The 25,342-nt window shown below is 40.0% G+C and overlaps 1 protein-coding gene across 1 annotated transcript in view; it reads right to left on the reverse strand.

Annotated features, from left to right (window-relative positions):
* Positions 1 to 3,516: 3,516 nt before the first annotated feature.
* The window catches only part of LOC104956715 (MAM domain-containing glycosylphosphatidylinositol anchor protein 2-like), a 48,547-nt gene continuing 26,721 nt past the window's right edge, over positions 3,517 to 25,342 (reverse strand). The window contains exons 5-9 of the mRNA XM_010784246.1: positions 24,356 to 24,511; positions 20,006 to 20,167; positions 11,951 to 12,081; positions 11,325 to 11,421; positions 3,517 to 10,120 (exon numbers count right to left, since the gene is read on the reverse strand). Coding sequence (XP_010782548.1) covers positions 10,032 to 10,120; positions 11,325 to 11,421; positions 11,951 to 12,081; positions 20,006 to 20,167; positions 24,356 to 24,511 — 635 coding nt within the window. The 3' untranslated portion in view covers positions 3,517 to 10,031. The remainder of the gene's footprint in view (positions 10,121 to 11,324; positions 11,422 to 11,950; positions 12,082 to 20,005; positions 20,168 to 24,355; positions 24,512 to 25,342) is intronic.

The raw sequence follows: 25,342 nt of genomic DNA on the forward strand, positions 1-25,342 counted from the left end.
GGCAACAAAGAGTGTCCGTGCTAATAAATTAAATAAAACCCCAGCTGTGGGGCTCTTTCGGTTCTTTTACTGAACAAAATAAAATTGATGTGTTTTATTCTTGAAAGCGATCAAATGTAATCATGTCAGCGGACACATATTAGTGTCGTTGGCGTATAAATTAGGAGTGTTTCTTAATCGATAATGTGTCAGCGGACCCACACAGGTTCATCTCACGTTTGTCTGAATGACTTTGACAAAGCTGGCATAACTGAATAGATGTTGTTTGACTGACAAGGGGAGGCCTGTCGGAGGAGCATTAGCAGACCATTAGCATTCCTTGACATTTTCCCATCCGTCCAGAAAGCAGTGGTGGCCCTGTAAACAAAGTGCTGTTGCGGTGCATGGCAAGGAGAAAAGGGAATAGAACGTAATGTAAAACGGCATTGTTCAGCGCTGGCGATAGCAGGTGCGCATTCTAATGCTGATCTACAGGCCAACCTCTGGCTGGCTGAAACAGCGGAGGGAGCCGATAAGGGAGTGGACGAATGGGACATGCAGCAGGGGTAATTGAAAGTGCTCGGGATTTTAAAGGCCACATGCGATCAGGGGTTATCAGCCGCAGAAACAATCGGAATTTTATATGGGACTGACTTATTATCCAGACGAAAAGGAGGTTTGTTACACTTCATGAAGGCTCGCTGGATAATACAAGATCATAAAGGCCAGTAAACTTCAGAGAGTCTTTAAAGGACTGTAACATTACTTTTAGCACCTTGTCTGCTGGAACCACTTTGGATCGTGTGCTCAAAACCCCTTTTGAATAAATGTGCTTCTGTTACAACCAGCATACATATGAAAAAACTCCATAATGCAGTGATTATGTAGTTTTTTTATGAATCTGAAAGCACTAAAACAGATAACTTGGTTATTAGCAGAGAAGCTACAACCCTTCTTTTATACATACTACTTATGTATGCGGGAAGAATATTGAGGTGAGATCTACGGGTCGTGACATCACATGTCTCTGATTGCTTTTCATGGCTACAAATTCACAAAACAGCGCCATTTGGGAAATACTGATCAAAGCTAAATCTATGTTTTCATGACAACCAAATGTCTCATCATGTCAGGCTGTAGCGCACAGTTACATGTGTGTGCTCCCACACGTCCTACACTAACACACACAGCCTCAGCGTTCTTGAAATCAGTGTGCAGCCTTAGGAAAGCCTTGAGGCTTAAAGGACAAAATCTGCATCTCATAAAACAATCACACTCTCCCGCTTGTGCCTCAGGGTACGGGCTGAAAAACAACACAACTGGCAGATTTCTCCGCTCCCAGTCAAAACACTTGCCTTTCAGGGGTATGGACACAGCCTTGCCTTGGGGAAATCTGCTTGTGTGGTGGAGATTGCCTATTAGCCCCTACAGCAAGGCCTCACTGTGAAAAAGAAACCTGCACAGTGTAAACACATCATACTGATCCTGATCATTTGCAGCCTGGTGGTTAAATAACCTTTTAAAATGTTGAATAACACTTCAATATTGTGGGAAATACAGAATTAAGCCTATTAACTTTCTTGAAGTTATTTACCCGAGAAAATTGGTATTTTCATGAACTGGGCTGTATATGCAGTGAAGAGGCGCACACATTTTCTTTAGATTAATGCTACATGACCTGCAGCCTGGGGCAGATTTATTGTACATATTCAATGGTCATAAAGCGATCATAAGTGAGTTGCATTACTGAGCGTCTCAAGTATATCTGATATGTGCCTTGCAATTTAGATACAAATAAGACAAGATTTATCGTAGATGGGAAGCTGGGTTTAGCCTAGCCTAGCTTAGTTTAGCATGAAGCATTACCTTTCCCCTTGCAAATGTGTCCATTCAGTGTTACTTACAAACTTGCAATTTCTGTTTCCTAGAGGACAATTAAGTTGAATGACTTTCTATGCTCACTTAAATACTTGCAAAGTGTATTTCTGTTGAACATTTTAAAACTGCTATGGTTCAACCATGCTAACTGGAATAAAGTCTTCTTCTTCCCTGCTTGGTTTGCACATTAGTGTGTTTACCGCCACCTGTTGATGGAACAACCAGGACAAGACTAGTAGTAGCCTTAAAATGTCATTGTACTATGTATATGAAAACTATAGGCTACTATTATATGTATGATTATTAAAGGTTATAGGAGCCAAAATGCTTGTTTTGCCTTATTATTATTTGTATTATTATCTTATATTTCTGTTTACATCACGTTTGATTCTTATTGTTTATCACTTCCTGCAATGGTCACGTGGGTGTTGTTAATTGGTATTTAGGTCACCTGTTGGAGGCCGGTTTGGAGGATATGATGTAGGAACAAATGTACAAATGACTACGGACTCTTACATGGAACGCGTCACAGCAAAGAGCACTTTTTAGCCTCCCAGCAGCTAACTCATAGGGAGTTATTGCCGCTATAAAGGTCACCTATTATGCAAAATCCACTTTTTCATAAACATGTGTCCCCTGTGTGTAAAGAGATTCTGAAAGTTTCAGGAAAAAAGACCCCGTCTCTTTTTGTCCTGATGGATTAATATAAAATCCTGTCTGAAAATGAGCTGATCAGATTTTGGCCACTTTGTGATGTCATACCGTTTTTTTTGGCTTGTGTAACCATTAGCCAATCACCAACCAAGGTAACATCCTCCCACCTGATCACCTGAATCTCCTCCTAGAGCACCATTGTGATTTGTTTCACCAAATATATCTCAGAGGGGTGTGGGGAGTGGCTCCTTATTTTCATCTAAAGTAACAGACAGAATCAGCACATTTGAAACAGGGCTGAAACAGAGGGGATTATGGGATGCTGCAATGATCTGTTTGGTGTTTAGAGCCAAACACTTCAGAGACGTGTTTTGTATTTAACTGAGAACTATAATATATATTGATGAAAAATAGTATAATAGGGGACCTTTAATGTGTATTTTGTTCTTTACCATTGTTGTGACCTTGTGTTTGTATTAAAAAAAGTTTTCTTGTATGAATAGCCTTTCAAAAAGGAAGGGAAACATTGTGTTCAGGTGTACAGTGGCCAACACTCTATAAGCTTTCCTCAGTCAGAAAGCCCCTGCTGGCTAACCTTTGGATGACTTTCAAGCCCCTCCACACACCATTGTTATTGCTCAGTCTTTCCCTCAGATGTCCTTTTCTCACCACAATCACTCACATACTCTCAAGTCTGAGAGCAAGCGAGCTCCTCTCAGAGCCACAACCTGGGGAGTACTGTCAAAGGAACAATTTGCACAACACAAAAGCTTTTGTTTCCAGCCCTTTGAGTGGGAGACAGGTGGTCACTGAGGGAATAACTTGGCATTCTCTTTGAAAAACTGCCGGGACAGAGGTGTCGAGTAAAGGCAAGCCACAGAAACAAGAGGATCTGTGTTTAAGCACTTTTAAGCGCTTATAATATGGAACATTGTGTTCTATTCAGTTGCACTTTATTATGCTCTTGTCTCGTACAATGGAACATTTATTTGACTCAATCCATAAAATATTCCTTTTCTTTATTTTTTCATTAGTTGCAGGTATGGCACAAAAAAAATGGGTGATAAATCCAAAGAAATACAGTGAAAAAGAAGCCTGATCATATATAAATATAGAGCACAAAACAGAGAAGAGTGACAGGTCATTTTAACAGGGTGTTGGCACATAACAAGATAAAAAACATCACTGAAACACAGCTTTCTTATCAATCTTGATATTACAGTATCAAACGTATTATTTCCAGGGGTCTCTTTTTTCTGGAGCCGCAGAGGGGGGGTGGGGGGGGGCAAATACATATCAGTTTTTTCATCTTGCTCCACTGATGTTAAATAACTGGACTAGTATAAATGGAGACAGTGTGAACGGTCATGTTGCTCCTGCCTAGCCTCGAGAAATAGTGAGACAATAAGGAAGCGAGAGGTGGCAGTTCTCCCTCTGGTGAAGTTGTCACAAAGAGCAGCCATGCCATCAAACAGTGACACACTGCTTCTTTCCTGACAGAGTAAAATGAGATCTCTGAAAATGTGTCTACCTCTTCCAGTTATTTAGTGAGACTGCAGTCAGCCTCCTGTCGAGAAGTCACTCTCTGCTGCCTAGCCACTGCGGGAAAGTGAAAGAAACCACATTAAGATGGCAATTTCACTTTTAAAAAAAAAACACATTCAACACAGTGGTAATGTTTCAGGTTTAATACGACAGACATTTTGAGTACCTCATACGAACACTTTCTGTGACTGCCAATTCTGTCGGTGCTGGTCGTCCCTAACACGATGCTTTGCCCCCATTTGGTAGAGTAGTGATTATTGGAACTAGCTGTCGCAATGATATCAGGCTAGTGGAACTGAATGGTTAGGGAAGCTAAGATAGCGCAATGAATGGCACAATGTGACAAAGCCCTTCTTAAGGTTGAACAGAAAATGAAAACATTTCTACTCAAAAAGAAATGTTGGGACTGTTCCTTTTAACGACCGCCAGAGCACAGGTAATATGCATTTTATTCAATGGTGAGAATAAAACATTACAAGGTGACTATAAGTGTAACTACGGAGGTTAAAATATGTAAATTACAGTTGTAAAACACCTTTTTAAGGAACTTTGTTAAATAAAAACTGCCTGAGTTTAGCAGCATAACTGAAAAGGACTTCAGGCAGGATTTGTTCTACTTGTAGTTTAGAATATTACAAGATATGCACTTTCTAGAAATTAAGGCAGTACTTTTTATTAAATTACATTTTCTCGCATAGCAACTGGTCATGGTTCTACTCACATGGATAAGTTTAATCAAATTTACCAAAGAACCTGGGAAATAGTTTGAGCGCACTGCATGTTGCGGCAATTATGTCCAATCTGCAGCCTGCACAAACCCTGACAGACCACATCCTTTAATGGTACAGTAACTCCATTTTAATGGTATTAATGTAAGCATCGGGTACATTCAGGCATAACTGCATAATTCCTTTGAGTATTTGTCAACGAATGCACAAAAGAAATAACAGATTTTCTTCAAGTATGTAACAGCATTATAAAAATAATACTTGTTTGTTTACTTGGTATTTTTAATATCCGCCGGTAATTATTAAAATTACAGCAACATGTAGCATTTATGTTTCACAAAATCAGTGAGTCAGATGTGTAATTTTTCTCGTTAAGTTAAGTGAGGCTGCATTTTAAAAGTATTTCTGTCCGTGTAAACTGTACTGCAGACTGCTTCCTTCTTCCCACATACCAAATGGCTTTGTCCTTTCTCCATGCAGTAACGATCTGCTTGTCTTTTAGACAGCGTTACAAAGGAAAGGCAATTCCTAGTGTATACTGTGACCTGTGCGATGTAATGTAATGCAGTAGAACTGACAAACTGACCCCAGCACCTCATTTATTATGAGGTGCAACACATCTGTTAATAAACTCTCACACAACTCCTATACAGATGTATGATCACTTCTTACCAAACACAGTATTTTTGCTAATACCTTGCTATTCAAAACACTGCCACATAAACAGTATTCACACTGTTCAGGGGATTATACTGTAGGAGTTTTGCTGAGTCCCTATCAACTTTTATTTAAAACGTTTCTGTTGTTTATCTCTTCATTACCTTTTGAGGCATGAAAGGAGAGCAACATTTCTTAACAAGAGGGCAACTGGAAATTAGTGATTAATATACAAATTATCATTTTGGGGACGAAATATTCAAGTCAGGTCAATAGAACATGGTTATACAGCTAGATTTGGTGGCAAAGGCTCTAAAGAGAGCTTTAAAATACTAAGCAGCAAAAGCACATTACATAAGGTAGAGGTTGTTTGTTTCAGGGAGCTATGGCAGCAAATAACATTAGCATAAGCTAATCAGCTAAATAAATGTGTAAGGTATCAGGCCACATGACAATGCTGTATGCCTGCATGGATGTGATAGTATGTTTGGAGTCAGCTGGTGTAATCAGCCAATGATTGTGAAGCAGGAAGAAAACAGCCAGTTCCAATCAGCTAATCATTTGAGAATCTAGTACTCATCAATAGGCAGTTGTTTTAGATTGCAGTACGTATAGTTAATACAGTCCAACTCTGGTAAATAAAGATACTATAATTTGATTTTTGTAATCCTATTCAAATTCCTAACATTATCACTACAACTGCAAACTCTTGCATGAGTGCCAAACTACCCAAACGGTTAATATCTGGGACACAGCAATGAAGAATAAACTACTAATACCTCAAACCTATTCCCCATGCAAATGTAGGAGCACTTCACACCTTCCAGAAGCCTCTAATCGTCATAATAGTCAGTGAGCACCACACTATGTACATATTCAGAAAGTGTTAATCCAATTCAATTGTACTTTAAAGTAGCTTTAGAGGACTTTTATCAATAAAAAAGAGCAGAGCTGAGTGAGTAAGCTAGTACTCAGCAGACTCACTGCTTTTGTTTACACAAAGGGCACTTAATAATACCCTGGAAACAAACTATAATTCCTTTAGCTGTCAAATTTCAACCGCTGTCCTGGGGAAATAAGAAAGATTTCCTTCACAGTGGATTTGCAGATATGAATGTACCCTAAATGTAACAGTATAATCCACACATTTGAAATAAATATCAGGTCTGTCATAGGTTTTGAAAGGCTACTGTTGATATTGCTCAGACAATTTCACACTATGGTGACTATCCAGAAGAAAGAATTGAACTCAAGGGAGTTATTTTGAAGTAAATGTTTGTCGAATGGAAGTTTGTTTATTTGCTTTTGCTGAGAGAAAGAGGAGAAGATCGATACCACGCTAAGCTACCAGAATATCCCTCTGAAGCTTGCTAATGTCTTTGCTAGCTTCCTGACAAGCCAATTACACCAAAACGTGTTGATTTTAAACGTTAGGTTCTTTTTAAAAGATTAAACAAGCATCACTTGGCTTTATCTGTTTATAGCAGGCTTTAGAGATGCTGGTAGGAGGACAGGTCAAGACTTGTAGTTTCCCCGTTTATAGTATTGATGCTAAGCTAAGCTAACAGTCTTTCTGCAAAGTTATGTTGAAGCTCCTTTCCCAAACGTCAAACTTTTACTTTCAAACTAAAGTAATACCTAAGGTGTTCTTTCATTTAAGTCCAGCAGTTATTTTTAATCATTTATATTCTCGGAGGTGTATTTAATATAACATTTGCATTGAAAAGGTGCTCAGGGCCGCCGTAAAAGGAACAGTTTCAAAATATCTTAAGGAACTCATATGCCAGGCTTAGTGACAGTGACGACTGCACGGGGCACTTTGGCACTTTTCAATATTTACTATACGACACGAGGATATAGCAACTACCCAAATGGATATTTCATTTGAGCTTGTAATTTAGAAAATGGTGTCAAAGTCAGACAAACTTGTTCTTTATGTGTTGAAAACAACCTCTGAATGTTCTCATCATCAAAAGCACACTCACAAAAGAAGGGAAAACATAGTAAGACTGTAAGAAAAGAACTCCCACCAAAAGTCCATTTACATTCATTATGATCTTGGCCTTATAGAAATAAAAACACAAAAAAAACAGCAGATAATGGCTGTGATTATGTCTCTGTAATAACATCATACAGACCATGATGGTATTATAAGGATGCCCTGAAATGCTTATCATCCTGCTCTGTTTTGCTTGGCATATTAATCTTCTTTACACGTATCAGTTTCTTATCACACCTATTGTACACAGCTTTATGCTCACACATGTACATGACCCACTCAGGCTTCCATAGAAGAGGCTACATCTGCTGAACAACCACAACACCAAACTGAAGCGTTCCCCAGTCTGCATTGATGATCACTCCATCATACCGGGCTTCTTTCTGTCCTTTAGTGTTTTGGTTGCACCATAAATATGAATGTAATGAGTACAAAATAATCAGTTTGCTGTTAAACGCGGACTTGTGTTGGTAAGCCTGTGGGAGTTGGTCACGTATGTGCAGAGAAATATAACATGGATTTTATATGTCGAGACCTTAAACTGTATGTTGTGCTTCCTGTACTCCAACATAAAACATTTATCATAAACCTTTGAATAGAGCTTCTTTAACATTTACAAGTTATACAGTTACCAAATTGGTTTTACTTCTTATGCTTCCGTCAGCTTTGATACTTAAGCAATGCAAAGGGAGACGACAAGAAGAGAAAGGAAGTTAAGTCATCTTCAACAGAAACAAAATAAAAAGAAGAAACAAGACACAAGTCCTCAAAACATTTGTCATAACCAACAATGAACGGAATTTTTCATTTTCTTATTTTCTCTTTTTTACAATACATTTTTTAAAAACCCCGCTGGTTAAGGTTATGGTCTCAGGTAGATCTTCCACAGTCAATCTTCACAGTTTGTGTAAAAGCAGAGAAACATTCTCGCTAGAGTAATAAAATATCATGACTATTATTATGGTCATTATTATCTTTTATTCTTGTATTGTTCCATATAAATGGTGGAGGGTAGGGGCGAGGCGTATGACCCTAAAGAAGAGCCTACAGTCCCAGAGTTCCTACTCTCCTCCCTGTACAACGCAATGTTTTATTCAGCGGTCGTTCTTTTGTTAAAAAATGCTCACCGCAGGGAAGGAGAATTATGGGAAGAGAGAGTGGGGGTATTCATTCGACCACATGTCTTTATCCTCCTGTATAATCTTGTCGTTCTGCAGGAAAAGATCCAGAGCCTCACTTTCATTGTTGCTGCTGTTTTTTTAAATCCAAATTGTATCCAAACCTGGTCTGCCAGCTCTGCCTGGGATGCTGCCTTCACGTTGAACTACGCCGAGGCATAGGCATAGGAGCATGCACGCACAAACACAACACACACACACACACACACACACACACACACACACACACACACACACACACACACACACACACACACACACACACACACACACACACACACACACACACACACACACACACACACAGGCAACTGTCCCATCAGTATTTAAACAACCCAACACTCCCTCTGAACACGCATGCCCTTCCGTCAGCACTTGTGGGGCAAAAGAAACATGTAGAAAATAGCCCATCAGAGGAAACATGAACAGAGATGTGTTCGATGTTGATTAACACACAGGCTCACGATTCGGTTTGTAATCTGAAGGCACTTTGTTTCATGGCAGAAAGTAAAGTGGCTTCTGTTCCACAGGCGGACTGAATATTCGAGTCAGGCCTCACTGATCGGACCTTTCTCCACTCTCTGCCTGTTCCTCCCTCTCTCCCTCTCCTCCACTCTGCTCCCTCTCTCATTTCAGATCCTGAGCGTCTCTCTGCCCTCCCGTCCACCTTGTCTACACCTCCGCTGATTCTCCTGCTTTCATTGTTCTGACACCACACAGCCGGTTGGCCACTTGGACTTGTGAGCACAGTGTTAATAGATACATAGGCAGCTACAGGGGAGTAAGCAGACAGAACTAAATGTTGCCAGAGACCTTGTTTTTCTACAGTACAGCACCGAGCAGATAAAGAAATGCCAAGGTGTGACGTGAGGCTGGGCCAGAGTGAAAAACAAGTGTCGCTGAATGGCATCTGGTGCAAGAAAATGAAGATAAAGATGCACAGAGAAAGGTCTGATTCCATGTGTTTGTAAGCAGGGAAATGTTTATTCCTTTTCAAAAAAGTCACTAGTCTATATATCCACCGCCTTCCAAAGATATTTTCATAACTTCATAAAAGGGTTCTTGTGCTTTGCAAACTGTCCTCCTTCGATGCTTGTGAACTCTTTCGCGAAAGTCCAGGCTTATTCATGGCCCACTTGTCTGTGTGCTCCTAAAGATGTCCAGAGTCCTGCAGCGAGGAGTGTTTCTGTAAAAGAGGTTTCTTTAAAAAAATTAGCGCGTCTTCTTTATTACTTTTTGTGTCACGTTTATATCATGATTTTTTCCCTCTTTCATTAATATCGGCCCCTCCGTGGTCTGCCAGGGGACCCCTGCTGCTTTCAGGATGCATGAATCTTTGGTGATTGGATGTCGAGGGTATAGTTCACAGACGGAGGGTCTGAATGTTCGCCTCTGAGATGACGGAGAGAAGGGTCACCTCTGACCTTCCAGGAGGGTCATCACCAAGGTGATGCATAGCAGCCATATATGGGAGGATGTGGACGGAGACTTGGAGCTGAGATCTACAACGAAAGAAGGAAAAGAAACTGAAAATATTGCTAGCAGTTCATTCTTTACACTCACATAAAAAGATAACACATGGACATCAAATTATAAGTCTGTTTCATTCCATAGAAAGCCATTTTAGGAAATACGCTGAGGAGAGTTTGGTGAGAAGATGATTACCACCCAATGTATTATCCATCATGTACCAGCAGTCTGTTAGCTTAGCTTAGCATAAAGACTGAAAAGAGGGGAAGCAAACATTTAAATAAGATTAATTTGGACTTTTACAGGAAGTTATACAGTTCTTTTTTCTTCCTGGCATGGCAAGCCTCAGAAACCAAAAATTACAAAAAGGACACACTTTCATCTTTGTACAAATTATTTCCCCCCTGTTTTTAGCCTTCATGCTAAACTAAGCTAAGCTCAACTAAGCCAACGTAGTATGAATCTCTCCTTCCAAGCCTCAGCAAGACAGCAAATACATTATTTACAAAAAATTCAATTTCAAATGATTCCTTCAAGGCACAACTACTAGCCTGCAGGATCAGATCCTAAAACAGTTACTCTGAACCTCTTTCTTCTTCAGTCTGATGTCACCTCCGAACATCCCTCCATGAGATATTTCTCATTTTCACATAAAGTCATGTGAGATTGAAATGCATAATTCTTAGCATGTCCTCAGCCTGGGCGGCCACTCCTATAACTCAAAAGTAAATTAATTCATGTTGTCGCTTTGAATTATAATGGATCCAAATGAATAATAATCTTGCAGTAATACAATAGAATACATCTTACAGACGGAGATCAATGACTGATTCTTTTTTGGATATATGTGGTTATTTTCCACTATTGACATGAAACATTTAATAGATTACCCTGATTCATCTATTTATATGAAAGGGAAATCTCAGTTTATGAAGCTTCTGGAAACATTGTCCAATATCCCCTTGTCAATTGCAGGCCATTTTCCGTGTCCTGTTTTCTGTTTTTACCTTCTGTTTGTTCCTGAAGCGCAATTACAGTGCTCCACTCAGCCAGCGTGGCTGTCATTCATGTGATTACAACACTGTTTCTATGGCAACCAGAGAGTGTGGTTGAATGCTGGCAACTGTCTAAGATTAGATCCCCTCTCGTAAATCTCCACCTTGTCCAACGAGGTAGAGTGGGATCGTGGAGCTCAGATAAGAGGGGACGGAGGAGACAGAGAGGGGTGTTACTTACTGGGTGGAGGGTCTCGACACTCCCCTTCCTCCAGCGTGACATCATCGATGGCTATGTCTCCCTCGATGCCTTTTCCCCGGATACCTTCGAGCACCACCTGCAGAGAGAAATGTTTGTCATGTTATGTGTTCAGCATTGCAAGACCACAACAATAGGATGATTAGTAGATAAAACCTTAAAAGTACACAGCGTAATTTTGCTAAATTGCGCTTCATGAAAAATAACAGCAGGTGGCTGGTGTTTGTTTCAGTTTTTAATGTCACAAATGTTTTAATCAAGAACCCTTGTGGTGTTGGAGCAGTAAGAAGAGTGGAGAGAATAAAAAAGGGAACAGAAGTGCAGCTGAAACTATAATTACTTTCGACAACTGCAGTCATAAACATGATTGAGAGTATTCTCAACACGCAACGATTAAGCGTCTTGAATGCAACGTGAGTGATATTGTGTTTTCAATTGCAAACAGTGTCCACCTCTCTGCTTAATATCACAGCTTGTGAAGTGCTACATCAATATGCCGCCCCCAAGGAAACGGATCCTTCCACACACAAACACAGTCAGAGAAGAAGATAGAGGGCAACAAGAGGAGTGCAGCGGCGTATTGGATTGATTATGTTTCTTAGTCTTACCTGGAAGGATGATGTCGGATGGATGCTTACTTTCGCCTGCTTCCAGCGTTCACCTTGGTTACCGTTTAGCGACCACGCAGGAGCCTCGGAGGTCGTTTGGCCCTTCTGTTTCAGGAGGGCGTTTAGTGTTCCTGTGGCAGAGAGACAGATGCACATAAAGACATGGCTACAACACATTTTATAACATCCTGAAACACTTCCATGTGGTTTCAGAACATCAAGCAGTAAATACACAGAGGGCCACAAAGTGCTACTGGGTCATGTAAAAGCAAAACAAATGAGTTCAAAGTTCGATAATAATTATAACATTTGACACGGTGATACAGTATAGGAAACTTTTGTTAACGAGCCCTGCATCATCTTCATTCCTCTCTGTTGATATGATTTACTCATATGTGACTAAAGTAGGTCACCACTACTCAGGGTAACAAATGTGTCCCTATTCACTTTTCTAAGACTTTATTTACAGTTTTTTTATATTTCTGTGACACAATTCCATGAAAGTGGGTGCTATACGCTTGCTTTGCTGTAGTAGAAGAAGAAGAGGTTGCAAAACAAGTCGCCTTGCCATCCAACAAATCAACCATAGAAAAATGGTATTCTTGAATTTGTTTAAATGGGCAACTTTTGATGTTTCTTTTATGTCAACTAGTATATGCCATGTATCATGCTGTTCCAATATCCGAAGGGAATATTTCTGAGGAGACACCAACAGCGAAAACAATTGATGTCATGCGAGTTAACTGTCAGAATTTATTCAGCAAATGCGTTTCTATATTCAATTTTTCAACAGGGGCAAAAACCACCCAAAGCAAGTGGAAAACCTTTTTTGCAATTGAGGAAGTTTAATGACATTTTTGCAGTTTCTTTACAGCTTTTGTAGTGCGAAACAGCTTCAAAACACGCATACAAATAAATAATACATTCATGGAAACACATCTACTGTGCCAAGAAAGATCCCTAGACTCTCTGTTCTCTCTCTCTCTCTCTCTCTCCATTTGTATAACAGACCAACGTGTCCTTGAGCCAATGTGCAAAGCAAGGTAGACTAGCAGGTAGGATAATATGTTTCTTAGCAACCGCTCTTCCTAAGTGCGGAGCAAGCTTCCTGTCATACGGCAGCTAAAAGGTCTCTGATGAGCATCCATAGGAGGTCAGGTCATGCCTCTACAATTGGCTGTTGGGAGCCATTTTAAAATTACAGTCATAAAATTGTATAATGGCATTTAAAACCAGAAAACAAGTGGAAGTGAAATGGATGAAAATTACAAAACGGTCGACAAGATGCCTGTTTTTCAGTAGGCATTATAAACATAAACGTGTACTGAATCTACTCTTCCATAGCTCTGCTGATATAATAATTCAAATCCTTGGATGCCGCTTTACATTACATGTCACTTGTTAGACGCTTTTATCCAAAGCAACTTACATACTCAATACTGTGGACAATCCCCACAGGAGCCATTTGGGGTGAAGTGTCTCAGGGACACAACGACATGCTGACTGCAGTGGGACTCGAACTTGTGACCCCCTGATCCGAAACACCTAGGGACAACCCACTACGCAACACACCTCCAGTAATAAGATCCGATTGAAACCAAATTAGTAAAGCGATAAACATATTTTGAAACTATCTACCTATGATTTGGAGGGCTATTTTAAAAAAAAATCTTACTTTAATGAGTTACCATAATGACAATCAGACTGAATAAAGTTTCTGTTAACTTTTGCCTTTATTCTCGCCCACACTCCCTCCTTTGGTCTCCCTTCTGTTTCTGTCTCTCCCACTCTTTGTCATTATTCAGCTCATATCAAGGTTATTTGTATTATGAGAGTATGAATAGAGACATAAAGAAATATATAATCAGAAAATTGTTGCAAAATAACCCTGATCCCCTCCGATCCATCTAGTTTATGAATGAGTGTAGAATGACTAATGGTAATAATGAGATTTGAACATTGCAGAAGAATACCCACATCGCATTTCACCAGCTTCACACTTTAGCAATATATAAAACCTCTAGCAGACAAGGTTTAACCACAATCCTGAAGCCCTATCATTTCAACCAAGACATTTACGGTATTGAATAGATTGTACAAAACATTGTGATTAAACTGTTTTCAGCACTGATGCGGATCCATGCCATTTACTGGATGAAATGGAAAACAAATCCTTAAGAAAATAAAATATGAATCTTAACCAACAAGTTAAATTCATAACATTATTGGACATCATGAAGATTTTGTGTTCATATTCATAAAAAAATGATTTGAAATTACTGTAAAACTAACATTGTTTAACAATACATCTGTCCTGTTTGAGAAGTTTTCTATTTTTGAGATAAATAATACTGCACTACATTGTGAAAGTGCTTGCAAAAACGGCTCTAGACTTTTTAGCTGAAAATACAAGAAGACGTGAACATTTACAAGAAGTTGAATATTCACAGCAGTCTCCGCCGCATTTCAAATGTATGTATTCATCTGCACTCGAGGCAGAGCAGGGCAGTAGCAAAGGTTAATCTCAGGTCACATGAACTAAAACATTTATTAAGTTGTGATTCTGCAAGCGATCATAAATTATTTTCCATCCTGTTATAACCCAAATTAATTATCCCTAATGGGCGATGCGTGATGAGAATATTTGGCAAGTGTAAATGCATCATGAGGATCAAACTATTTCTTCTCAGTCCAGCTCCGGTTTGAATCTTCTGCGCCGGAGAAGAAATCCTGGATGTCTAAACCAACTCTGCATTGTGAAAATGCAATTTGACAGATCCATTTGAAAGGTCCCCTATTATACTCTTTTTCATCAATATATTATACTGTAGGTCTCAGATATATACAAAACATGTCTCTGAAGTGTTTGGCTGAAACCCCTAACAGATCACCCATTGTAGCATCCCATAATCCCCTGTTTCCGCCCTGTTTCAAAAGTGCTGATTCTCTGTCTGTTACTTTAGATGAAAAATAATATAATAAGAATAATAATTCAGGTGATAAGGTGGGCGGGTGTTACCTTGGTTGGTGATTGGCTAATGGTTACACAAGCCAAAAAAACGTTATGACATCATAAAGTGGCCAAGATCTGATCAGCTTATTTTCAGACAGGTTTTTATATAAATGGATCAGGACAAAAAATGAGCCAATCTTTTTTCCTGAAACTTTCAGAATGTCTTTACACAGAGGGGACACATGTTGATGTATAAAAGACATGAAAAAGTGAATTTTGCATAATAGGTAACCTTTAACTGAATTCATATACATCCTCTTATATAAGAGAAATACAGGATCTCATTGAGACAGAATAGACTATATACCAGGTCTGAATGGAAGACTGCTCTCAGTGAGACCTCTTGTCTGGCAAAAGGCTTTTGATATAAAACTGTCAGATGATGACACCCGGTGCAACCCCTCCACCGTGCTCTCCAAGAGAAGCAATTGTGTTGCTTTCTCTATGCGCCACGCAGGAAGACAGAGAGAGAGAGCGCAATACTTCAGCAGTGGGCTAGCAGAGCAGCATCCAAAGACCCAAATCAGGTTAGCATTGGCACCATAGCGGAGCTCAGCAGGACCCCTCCTCTGAAGTCAAGTGGATTTCAATAGCGTGGAAAGCAGCACCTATACGTTGACACAACCGGCGAGCAAAAAACAGCAACGCCTACGATAGTGATGTTGTTTTTGATGCATCTTTGCCTCAGCAAGGTGCCTCATTACTGTACATCTCTGTGAGGAGAGGAGGGAAAGCTACACCGTGTGTCCCTATTCATATTCACACATCAGCGCGCTATACAGTGCCCCCCCCCTTCCCCGACGACAGCACCATCTCCAGTGAGAGATGAGCTCTCGTACAAAACATGACCTGCGGTTTCATCTCATGTTGAAGTGTTTAAGGATGTAGGAGGATTCTTGCTGAGCTAGCTGGCTTACATTTTCTTTGAACTCATCTCGATGTAGGTGGTTGTGTCAGTGTCATCACATCCTGAGCAAAGGCATTTGCTGAGTTTTCTTTGGAAACAATTTTAAAAAAAGGAATACCTGTGGCAGACACTTGTGAAATTTAAAAAAAGATCTGAGAAGAGAAAGATGTGAGGTCTGGTGAAAAGTGAGAAATAGCTCTTGGAAATGTTCAATTATGTAGCGAGGAAGTGAGGGGGGGGGATTGAGGTGCAGTACCACCCTCCTCGCTAATGAAAGGATGACTCTGTTGCTTCTCAGAAGGTCAGGCTTAAAACAGACTTGCTTGGTGTGCTTTGCCGGAGACTTAATCCAATAAACAAATGCGACACGGGCTCCAAATGCAATCTTTGATGTGCGCTTCAGTAATTAAGCGTGACCTTGTCGCAGGTATCCCCCTGTAGCTAACTACGGAGGAGTTTCTTTGAGCCTGAGCCACAGTTCTCATCAGCGTGGGGGCGAAACTCCTTATCGACTGATTCTGGCCCTCAGCGCTGCCGTGCACCAACTTGACTGTGAATCACCTCCTCAGCACAGTCCCACAGAGCATCAACCTCCCAGCATTTCACAGAGCTGTGCCATGTCTAAAAGCCGTTAACTATTTCAAATGACAGTTCCCTGCAATAAGACAACACGGGACACGTGAACATGCATTGTTTGGACCATTTGTCAAAGGCATTCTTTTCTCTGGGTGGAAAATATCTCAAACCAACATTCCTGAGCTCTGGGGCGAATTTCTCTCACGGCCGGAGAGGCAGAATACTAAATGGAGCGTAGCCATGGAGGATCTGAGCTGGGTTTCAAGTCCTTGACATTTAGCCCATTCATCATAACACGCCATCGTCTGGGCATGGGCTCCACCACAGACGGGGGGGGAGAGGGATGGCAGGGAAGAGAGGGTCTGGCTGGCGATCAATTTGAGCAAATTGGAAATGTCATGGCCTACTCAACCTCGGCAGGGAGCCGGAGGAGCTCTCATCTCCCCGCTGAGTCGCCCTCCAACACCTCCGTCCTTATAGTACGTCCACCTCCCTCGCCTCCACCTCTCCAGATGTTCGGTCCGGCACCCCCACCTGGACACTTCCACTCAGCCTTTCCCCTGAGGACTGCTGATAAGTAGCCAGGCTGAATTTTAGACCATATGGAGCCCTGCTGTCAACTCACTGTAAAACGGACGGTTCATCCAAAATACATATAAAAAAAAAACCATATGGCTAGTTGTATCAAATTGGAAATGTCATTTTTGTTTTATTTAAAACGTTTTTGTCTTACAATACATCCATCACTAGGACACTCAGAGTGCTCAGACCTCTGCCGTTGCTGTTTCAATTGGTAACAAATAAGGATTGTGTCCACGGTCCACCCTGTTATTCAGACTTGTAATTTTGCTGATAAAGCACATGCTGGACCGAAAACATTACCCCTTTGGCCGAGGTAAAATTCCCAAACACTCATTTAGGTCGCATTTACATCTTGAAAATGTGCCTTTTCCTCGATAGAACAATCTGAAAGCCTTTTTATATTACCAATTCAAATAAGAGTCAGCTAACAAACCTCAAAGGAAATTAAATAGTAGAAAATACAAAATATTGCTTAAGAAAAACATATAAACCATCACACTCAAAACAAAAATAAATAAGGAAGAAGAGAGTGGGGGAGGGGGGGTCGGAGCAGCAGCTCGGAACGGAGCAGGTGGAGGGTGGAGATGGAGTTGATACCATCAAGGTCTCACCAGAATACTGAGGTAAATGCAGCCAAATGCTCGCTGTAAACATCTTTTCAAAGCAGAGTCGAGTGCAGTTGCCAGCCTGTAGTGATTTCACAGTTTATTGAACATGAAGTTTAATGAGCACAGATCTGCAACTCCCTGTCCCCTCTTAGAGACCAGTTACTATTATTTCTCACTATTCCAACTTCCTTTAATATCTTTTTTTTTCTTCTAATTGTTTTTGGTTTATTAAATATATATTTTAGGGCAGCAGTCATTTTAGTTCACTTGATGTTTCTGTGTCGATGTTTTTGTCTTTTTTAATGGCCCATCTGCTTCCTTATAAAAGTAAACATGAACAAAAAATAATCTGCCATAGTTTGGAGATATTTGTGTTTTTTGTCTGTCATTGGTTTATAGTGATTTAGCCACATTTGGAAGAAGGGTACTTTCATGCACCCATCAGGATTTGGCAGTATGTTCTCAGGGAGAGTTATTTGGGTTGTTGGGACACTGTCATTCCAATTTGATTAAACCACACCATTTCCTTGATTTTCGAGTATTAAACACAAATGACTTAAGGATGTTTTTTTCTTTCAAACTTTGACTTTCTAAATTAGTCATTAAAATGTACTGTTATTTAGAGAAACATTTCGGCAAGTCCTTGTTTAAAGCAGACCCGTCTGTGAGCGTGTCAACCTCACATGCCCCACAAACTGAGCTTCAAGGCTGCTGTGCTTACAGTGAATGTCCCAAATGGATTTGCATGTGAACAAATCACAGAGAATGCCTTGATGGAAGACAACAACTGAGTCATACAATTGTTTTAAAGTACAAATGTCAAAGGTGATGGTCCGTAACACGAGACAAATACGTTTTTCACAGTACATTTTCAAATTGTAGCGAATGATTGGTGACTGCAAAATAATTATTACAGGCCAGCAAAGACTGAGGGAATAATATTTAGCTAAAAGCTGCTCAAGTTTATGACCTCAACTACTTCCTATGACCTTTACACATAAACTGACCAAAGACAAGGGACCATATCAACAGAGGCAGACCCAACTTTGAACAAGTGAACTGATTTTGAATGCGAAAAAATATGACTTTGTGTTATGCTGAACTAACATGTTATTATAATATAACAAGTAAATAAAATGGAAACTTAAATATAAAGTGTGGTTTTACACGATACATCCTATTAAGTTATTAATCATCAATACTATGTATATTTGGTATCACTTATTAAATCTGCTATAAGCAATTCACACTAGACATTGGTAAAAGTGTTTCTCTTACCTAAGAGAAAAACGAAATAACAAAAGAAGGACACATCATCTTTTGTAGCCTAGAATGCACAATATTAGCTCAATACCACGGTGACCCTGCAACCCCCCCCAGCGGGGCTCCTACTCCTCACCTGCCCTAAGAACCTGTGCAGTAGCTAATGATTCAGGGTAAAGCCAAACAGTACAAATCACAAAAAGAAGCCTTAAAAATGTAAGTCTGCAGCTTTTGTGCCAAAGTTATTTATTATTTGTCTTCTGTCCCAAAGTCACAGTCACACAGTCAGAGCCTGAGTGTTGGGGTTGGCTGATTGGGTCCCCGGTGGAGGAAGCCTTAAAGACAGCCTCGAGCCACAGGAGGCTCCTTCAGACGCTCTGCCATCTTCAAATGGGCCACACAAGCTTGTTATCTACATTCAGAGAGGAACGTAAGAGCTAATGCCCAGGATTTGTGTACACACCTTTGAAGAGGTTTGTTGCAAAAGTGAGATATGTTTTGCTTCAAACACCTTACAGCTGCACTTACTAAATTTGAGCATGAAAGCATAAAAACTCCCCGCCACACCTGACATGGGACCAACTCTCTGGAAAGGACTGAGATTCAGTTGGAAAAAAGTGCCGTGGTTTTACTTTTTCTCCTCAGTGAGTGTCTCATAATAAACAACAATTCTTTGACAAAATGAAGTAAAAACCTACTGTGAAACACAGAGAGAAAGAAACACCATCTCTCCGTTAATGTTTCAAAGGCAGTGTGACGTCCAACAGATGATGGTGGTGGAGTTTTCTTTGGTAAATGCAATTTGTTGTGTTGGTTCATTGAATGTTATTTAGATTCACATACATAAGAATGCATCTCCTTCATTTAGCAGTGAATAGCCAAAGCAATTTAAACTCACTTCAAGTTGCTTTTGCTGCTCGAGTGACAGATTATTTAAAGAACGACTCTAATTATGCTTTTATTCACCAGTTTCCATGAACCATTGAGCAGTGAATATAAATGAAGATGATCTTTTCAGCAGGGGATGAACTCTATGGCAGATTAAACCCACACACACATTTGTTGTATAGACTGGAGACAGTGAAGGAATGAGGAGTGTGTCTTACCTATGTGTTTCCCATACATGTGGTAGAAGAAGCCGAAGCAGTAGGCAGGCGGGTTGGTGATAATGTAAGGGTTTTTAGGTGCTACGTTGAAAAACGGACTGACTAGTCGCGCTTTCTCATCTTCCTTCCGTGGTCTTGATGTCTCAATGTACATGTAGAAACCTAGAAACACAAATAAGACAGTCAGTGTTACAATTATACCCACAGAATCAATACAAACAAGCTCTGAGATGATTATACAGATTGGGAACAAGCCAAGACTCAAGCCACATTATCTAAATCACTTTATTTGGATGAAAAACCAAAGGTGGTTGAACCCTGGTTTAGTAATAATCTATCAATTCAAATACAAATTGTGAGGATATAGTTTAAAGGAATTTTTAATAGACAGTTTAGGTAGTAGTCTATCATGGGCAGATGCTTCTAAACCCGCCAGATTGTCAGGTTACTCATCTTTCTTGTTCTGTCCAGATTTCATTTTGTATCCCCTATAGGGCAAATGTATTCAGTTTCTTTATAGTGCTGTATATAGAGTGTGTTATCTGAATATGCCTCGTGGCTGTCTTCAGGACACAGGACAAAGTCGTTGTGCCTTCCTGGGAAACTGCACAGTAGATGTACCCTTTGAAAAATATGAGAGCGTTTGTCAGACAGTGTTCAGAGTCCCACAACTACTTTGTGATTGCCCACAGATACACCGGGAAATCATTTGTCACTGTAGACACCACAAGTCCTCCTTGGTCATGCTCGGGGATATTTTTCAACCAGTTTGCGATGGCATGATGGAAATGAAACCCTCTGTATAAGAGATAAGGGGCAGTAGGACAGTTTTATTTTTATAGCAGAGGTGGGAAGTAGTGGAGTACAAATACTTCGTTACTCGACTTAAGCACATTTTTCTGGTATCAGTACTTTACTCCACTACTTATTTTTCTGACGACTTTTTACTTTGACTTCTTACAAAATTCTAACATAAATACCTGTACTTTCTACTTCTTACATTTTCAAAACAGGCTGGTTCCTTTAGTTTTAATCTGTGTTTGGTGGCCTGATCATTATTATTTAGAGTCATTGCGTGCCTATTGATTTTAACACGATCCGTGTATCCATCATTTCCTGGTCTTCTCTAAAGAAGAGGGACCAATGAAAACGTTGTCATGTTGCCGTTGTTCAGCATCGAAACATTCATTAGCTAACAATGACATTATTGTTCTATTAATATAAAGGGAGGTCAGGTACTCTTTAAAACAGCTAGTAGTTATGGGTACTTTTGACTTAAGTGCATTTAGAAGCCCATACTTCTTTATTTTTACTTGAGTAAAGAAGTTTAGTCAGTACTTCTACTTTTATCAGAGTATTTTTAAACACGAGTATCTGTACTTCTACTTGAGTAAAGGATGTGTGTACTTTTGCCATCTCTGACTAATAGCAACAACCAGGGGCGAATCAAGGCGATAACAATGGGGTTACATTTCTGCTCCCTCCATCTGACGGTGGCGGACAGCACGGTGACGGCAGCGAGTCAAACTGCCCCCCCCGGTGGTGTCTGTGCCACATGATCTAAAGCCAATCTCCACCCTGCCACTGGCACAGGGAAGGTAGCTAGTGAGCACGCCCCTGCAGCCAAAATCAAATGGAATATCTCCCTCAGTTGAATCTCATATCAGATAATTATACGAAAAGAGGAATGGGGCCGGTAATGAAATGCTGGACATTTGGAAACCATTAGGTGATTAAAGCCAATGCATTATTTACTGCTTCAGCTGCTGCCGGTGCCACAGCGCCATAATAGGCACTTATACTCCACCAAAGATACCACCCAACAGCAGATTCATATGAAATCCTGCAAATCCAATTATTTTTTATTCTTTATTCATTAAGTTCTCGAATATTAAATACCTGCACATGTAACTTACATATTGGATACTTTTTCCTGTGCATATTTATCTGGTTGAGGCACCAATGGAAACAGCAGCAGAGAACATTTATTCTTACATTTAAATGATCAAGGCTGTTTATTGTTTAATTGCGTTGCATCAAACAATTGATGACACAATGTCTACAGAGAATAACATCTATTATAGAGCCAAGAACACTGGGTTCTTTCTATCTTATTATAAAAAGATGAAAAAGTGAAACTTTTTGTGAACTGTTTGTTAAGTTGGTACAATCCATTCAATGCTAATTTTACATCTTGCCAGGTAATTTAGCAATGACATGATAATGACACTGTTTGCCTGGTGCACTGTAGGGGTTCATTTATTCATGCATGGATTACATAAGAAATAACAGAGTGGTGTCCATTTAAATGTGTGCATTCAACCGGGGTTTTTCCAATCCAATGAGCAGGTGCAGTGTGTTCAGAGCCGCTCTGACAGCTGGCAAAAATAACCGCTTACACTTACAACAACTGGGTTTTTTTCTTAATCCTGCATAAATTGCAATATGATTGTTCAGCTAAATCTATAAACCCCAAGCTGTGAAAAATATATTCCCTACCTGGCTCACTGATAAGTGAATGTTCAGTCGGTAGGTGATTTGTATCTAACTTTATCTACAGGTATATAACATGTATCCAACTATATATATCTTTTCTCTGCATACACATATTCTAGTTCAGTGGAGCAGAAGTCTTTCTCAGCATGTGTGGTGTAAAAACAGGGATACACTGAACAAGTCTAACACATAGACAAACACATTCACACTACCATTGGCAAAGCAGAGTTTCCAATCCAAGCCCAGGTTATTACACATGATTGGACTGTTGTGAACAGAGAAATCACCGTGCCCCCATGAGTATAAAGCTATAAAACGGAATGCTCAATCAAATAATCTCCTTAATGATGATTCATCAAAGGAACCAATAAGCCGACCCTTTGCTAGGCCCCCTGTAGCTATCTGGGTCAAAATATAATTTCTATAAGAACACATTCAGAGGCAGATTTAAACTCACAGTTGTTTTGAGAACAATGCATATTCCCATTAAGTGTTACTATTTTCTAGCCATCGGCTGATTTTGTTATTAGAAATGAAAATTGTTGCTAGCTGGTTTTATCAGGTAGCTAGCTTATTAATGCTAACTTTATGAGTTGGTCGGAAGCCTGTTTTCACATTTAATCCTAACTTCTCCCCTTTTGCTCACTCCAGTGCCCTCTCTCTTCCGGTACCTGTTGCTGAATATGTCTCAGACACATTCACTATGACAGTTGCGAAAAGCTGAGCTAACAAAGGAGTCAGCTTAAATCTGAAGTTGAATGAAATGGATGGTCCAATTTCGTACTTATTTCAGAGATTTATTTTCTGTTTTGACAACTTATATTGAATGGATGCATCTTTTTTTGTAAAAGACCCTCCCCGGCAATAAAACTTGGTTTATTGTTCATTGTACTCCACTTGCATATCTAGGTTTCACTGTGCAGAATAATTTATGTGCAGAGTTTTTTTTGATATCTGCTGACAGGGGGAAAGTTTCTGTGTGCTCACCTTAAATCTTAGTGTGGTGTGAAAACTTGAGGCGTTCAGCAGGCGCACGCTGAGAATGGAGTTTTCAGTGAAGTGGCATACATACAAGTGTCTAACAGATTTGAATATTCAAAGATTTCCTACATCATCATTTTAAATAGTATGTTTATAGCTAGGGAGTAAGCTAGTTAGCTGAGCATGATAATGTTGGACTTTGACGTTAGAGAATATCATCAATTGTTTAATCCATTCCTTACATTTTTGCTCTTGTTCGGTTTCTTGGTCATTAAAGGCCATTTTAAATGTTATCAGCTGGCTGCATGAGCATTATGAGTGGTTCTCATGAATATTCTAATGTGTCAATTGTGCCTACTTAAATTGTTAAAGTTAAAGTAAATCAACACAAGGTAAAGTGAATGGAGCGTAACATGACGAACAACTACTTCTTTAGGTTTGGGCAAAAAAAGTACTTGGTTAGGTTAGCGAAATTATTTTGGTCGTGTTAAATTAACTATGACTGTGAAGTGAAAGTGAAACTTAACATTGTATAAACAAAGACAAAACATTCTCGGTCTCTCAGGTGACTCTTGCATTGGTCTTCAGGATGTATGTTGATTTGTGTCAATTGTCCTCAACCTACATCCTTAAGGACTTTTGGGCTTTCCATACAACGTCAAATGATATTACGCCTTTGCTACTAGTTGGTGTAGCACCCAATTGAAAACTGAAAATCACGAAAAAGGCCCATTTAGTTGGTTGATACCATTTGAACCGGGTTAAACTCTTAGATACTAAGCATTAGTCCTACTAAAGCTATGCTATGATTGTGCTATTAATGTATGGGGATGTGGTGTTTAGTAAACAATTGAGACTTTGAGAAGTTCTTACCCTGTTTGGAACCGCTGCGGTCCCCGCTCGGCCCGGTGTTGGGGGTGTACTTGGTGTCTCTGGTAGCAGCGCTGTGCCTCGTCCAATCAAAATCGTCATTCTTGTCCTGGGTGAACATGCAGATGGCCTCCTCCTCAAAGCTGCAGTGGAACTCTCCTGGTGAGCGACAGAGCAGAACCAGGCTCTAACAGTCACAGCATTATGAAAGAGTGAGAGCTTACACACTGCCTCGTAGGTACAGTTAGCGTGCAGCCCGACACCTACTGTATATTTATGAGATTTATGAGTGTGTGTATGTCCCCGGGGCATACATAACAGCAAAGTCCTAATTACACCACACTATCTGTAAAAGAGTTTCTAAATTAAGATGTGACCTCTCACTGACTGCGGTGGAGACGTCATGAGTGCGTTTGCTATTTTTCCTGACAACGAAAGAAGTCTATGCAGGAAGAGAGCAGTACCCAATGGCAGTTTGTGTCTCTCTGTGTGTGTGTGTGTGTGTGTGTGTGTGTGTGTGTGTGTGTGTGTGTGTGTGTGTGTGTGTGGAAGGAGGGTGGAAACATAAAATTGGGTTTCTAAATGTATCATAGTTTAATAGATACAATTCTAGAAGTAGCATAAGGCGTAAATAAATGACTGTGAATGAAAAAATAACCCTTTTTTCAAGATTGAATGTAAAAATGGTTGTCCTTGGATGTATTGTAGTGTCTGTTATCAGTTTTTAAAATTGACACCAGCTCTTCATCTTATCTTTAGTGGGTGTGCAGGTGGAGATATTGGGTGCTCACCCTTCGCCCTCTCTTTTCATCCATCACTCTGCAAGACCGCAATTTTTAAACTAGTGGAGTGTGCAAAGAGGCAGTTCAGCTAAGTTTCATCAACCTTCAAGAAATGAATTAAAGTCATCTCTGGCGTGGGGTTAAAATGGGTCACATGTCGGTGAATGCCGGACAGAGACCGTACTAATATTCAGAAATCACACGTGCA

Source organism: Notothenia coriiceps, unplaced genomic scaffold, assembly GCF_000735185.1.
Source record: "Notothenia coriiceps isolate Sejong01 unplaced genomic scaffold, NC01 NC01_scaffold00026228, whole genome shotgun sequence".
NCBI lineage: Eukaryota > Metazoa > Chordata > Actinopteri > Perciformes > Nototheniidae > Notothenia > Notothenia coriiceps.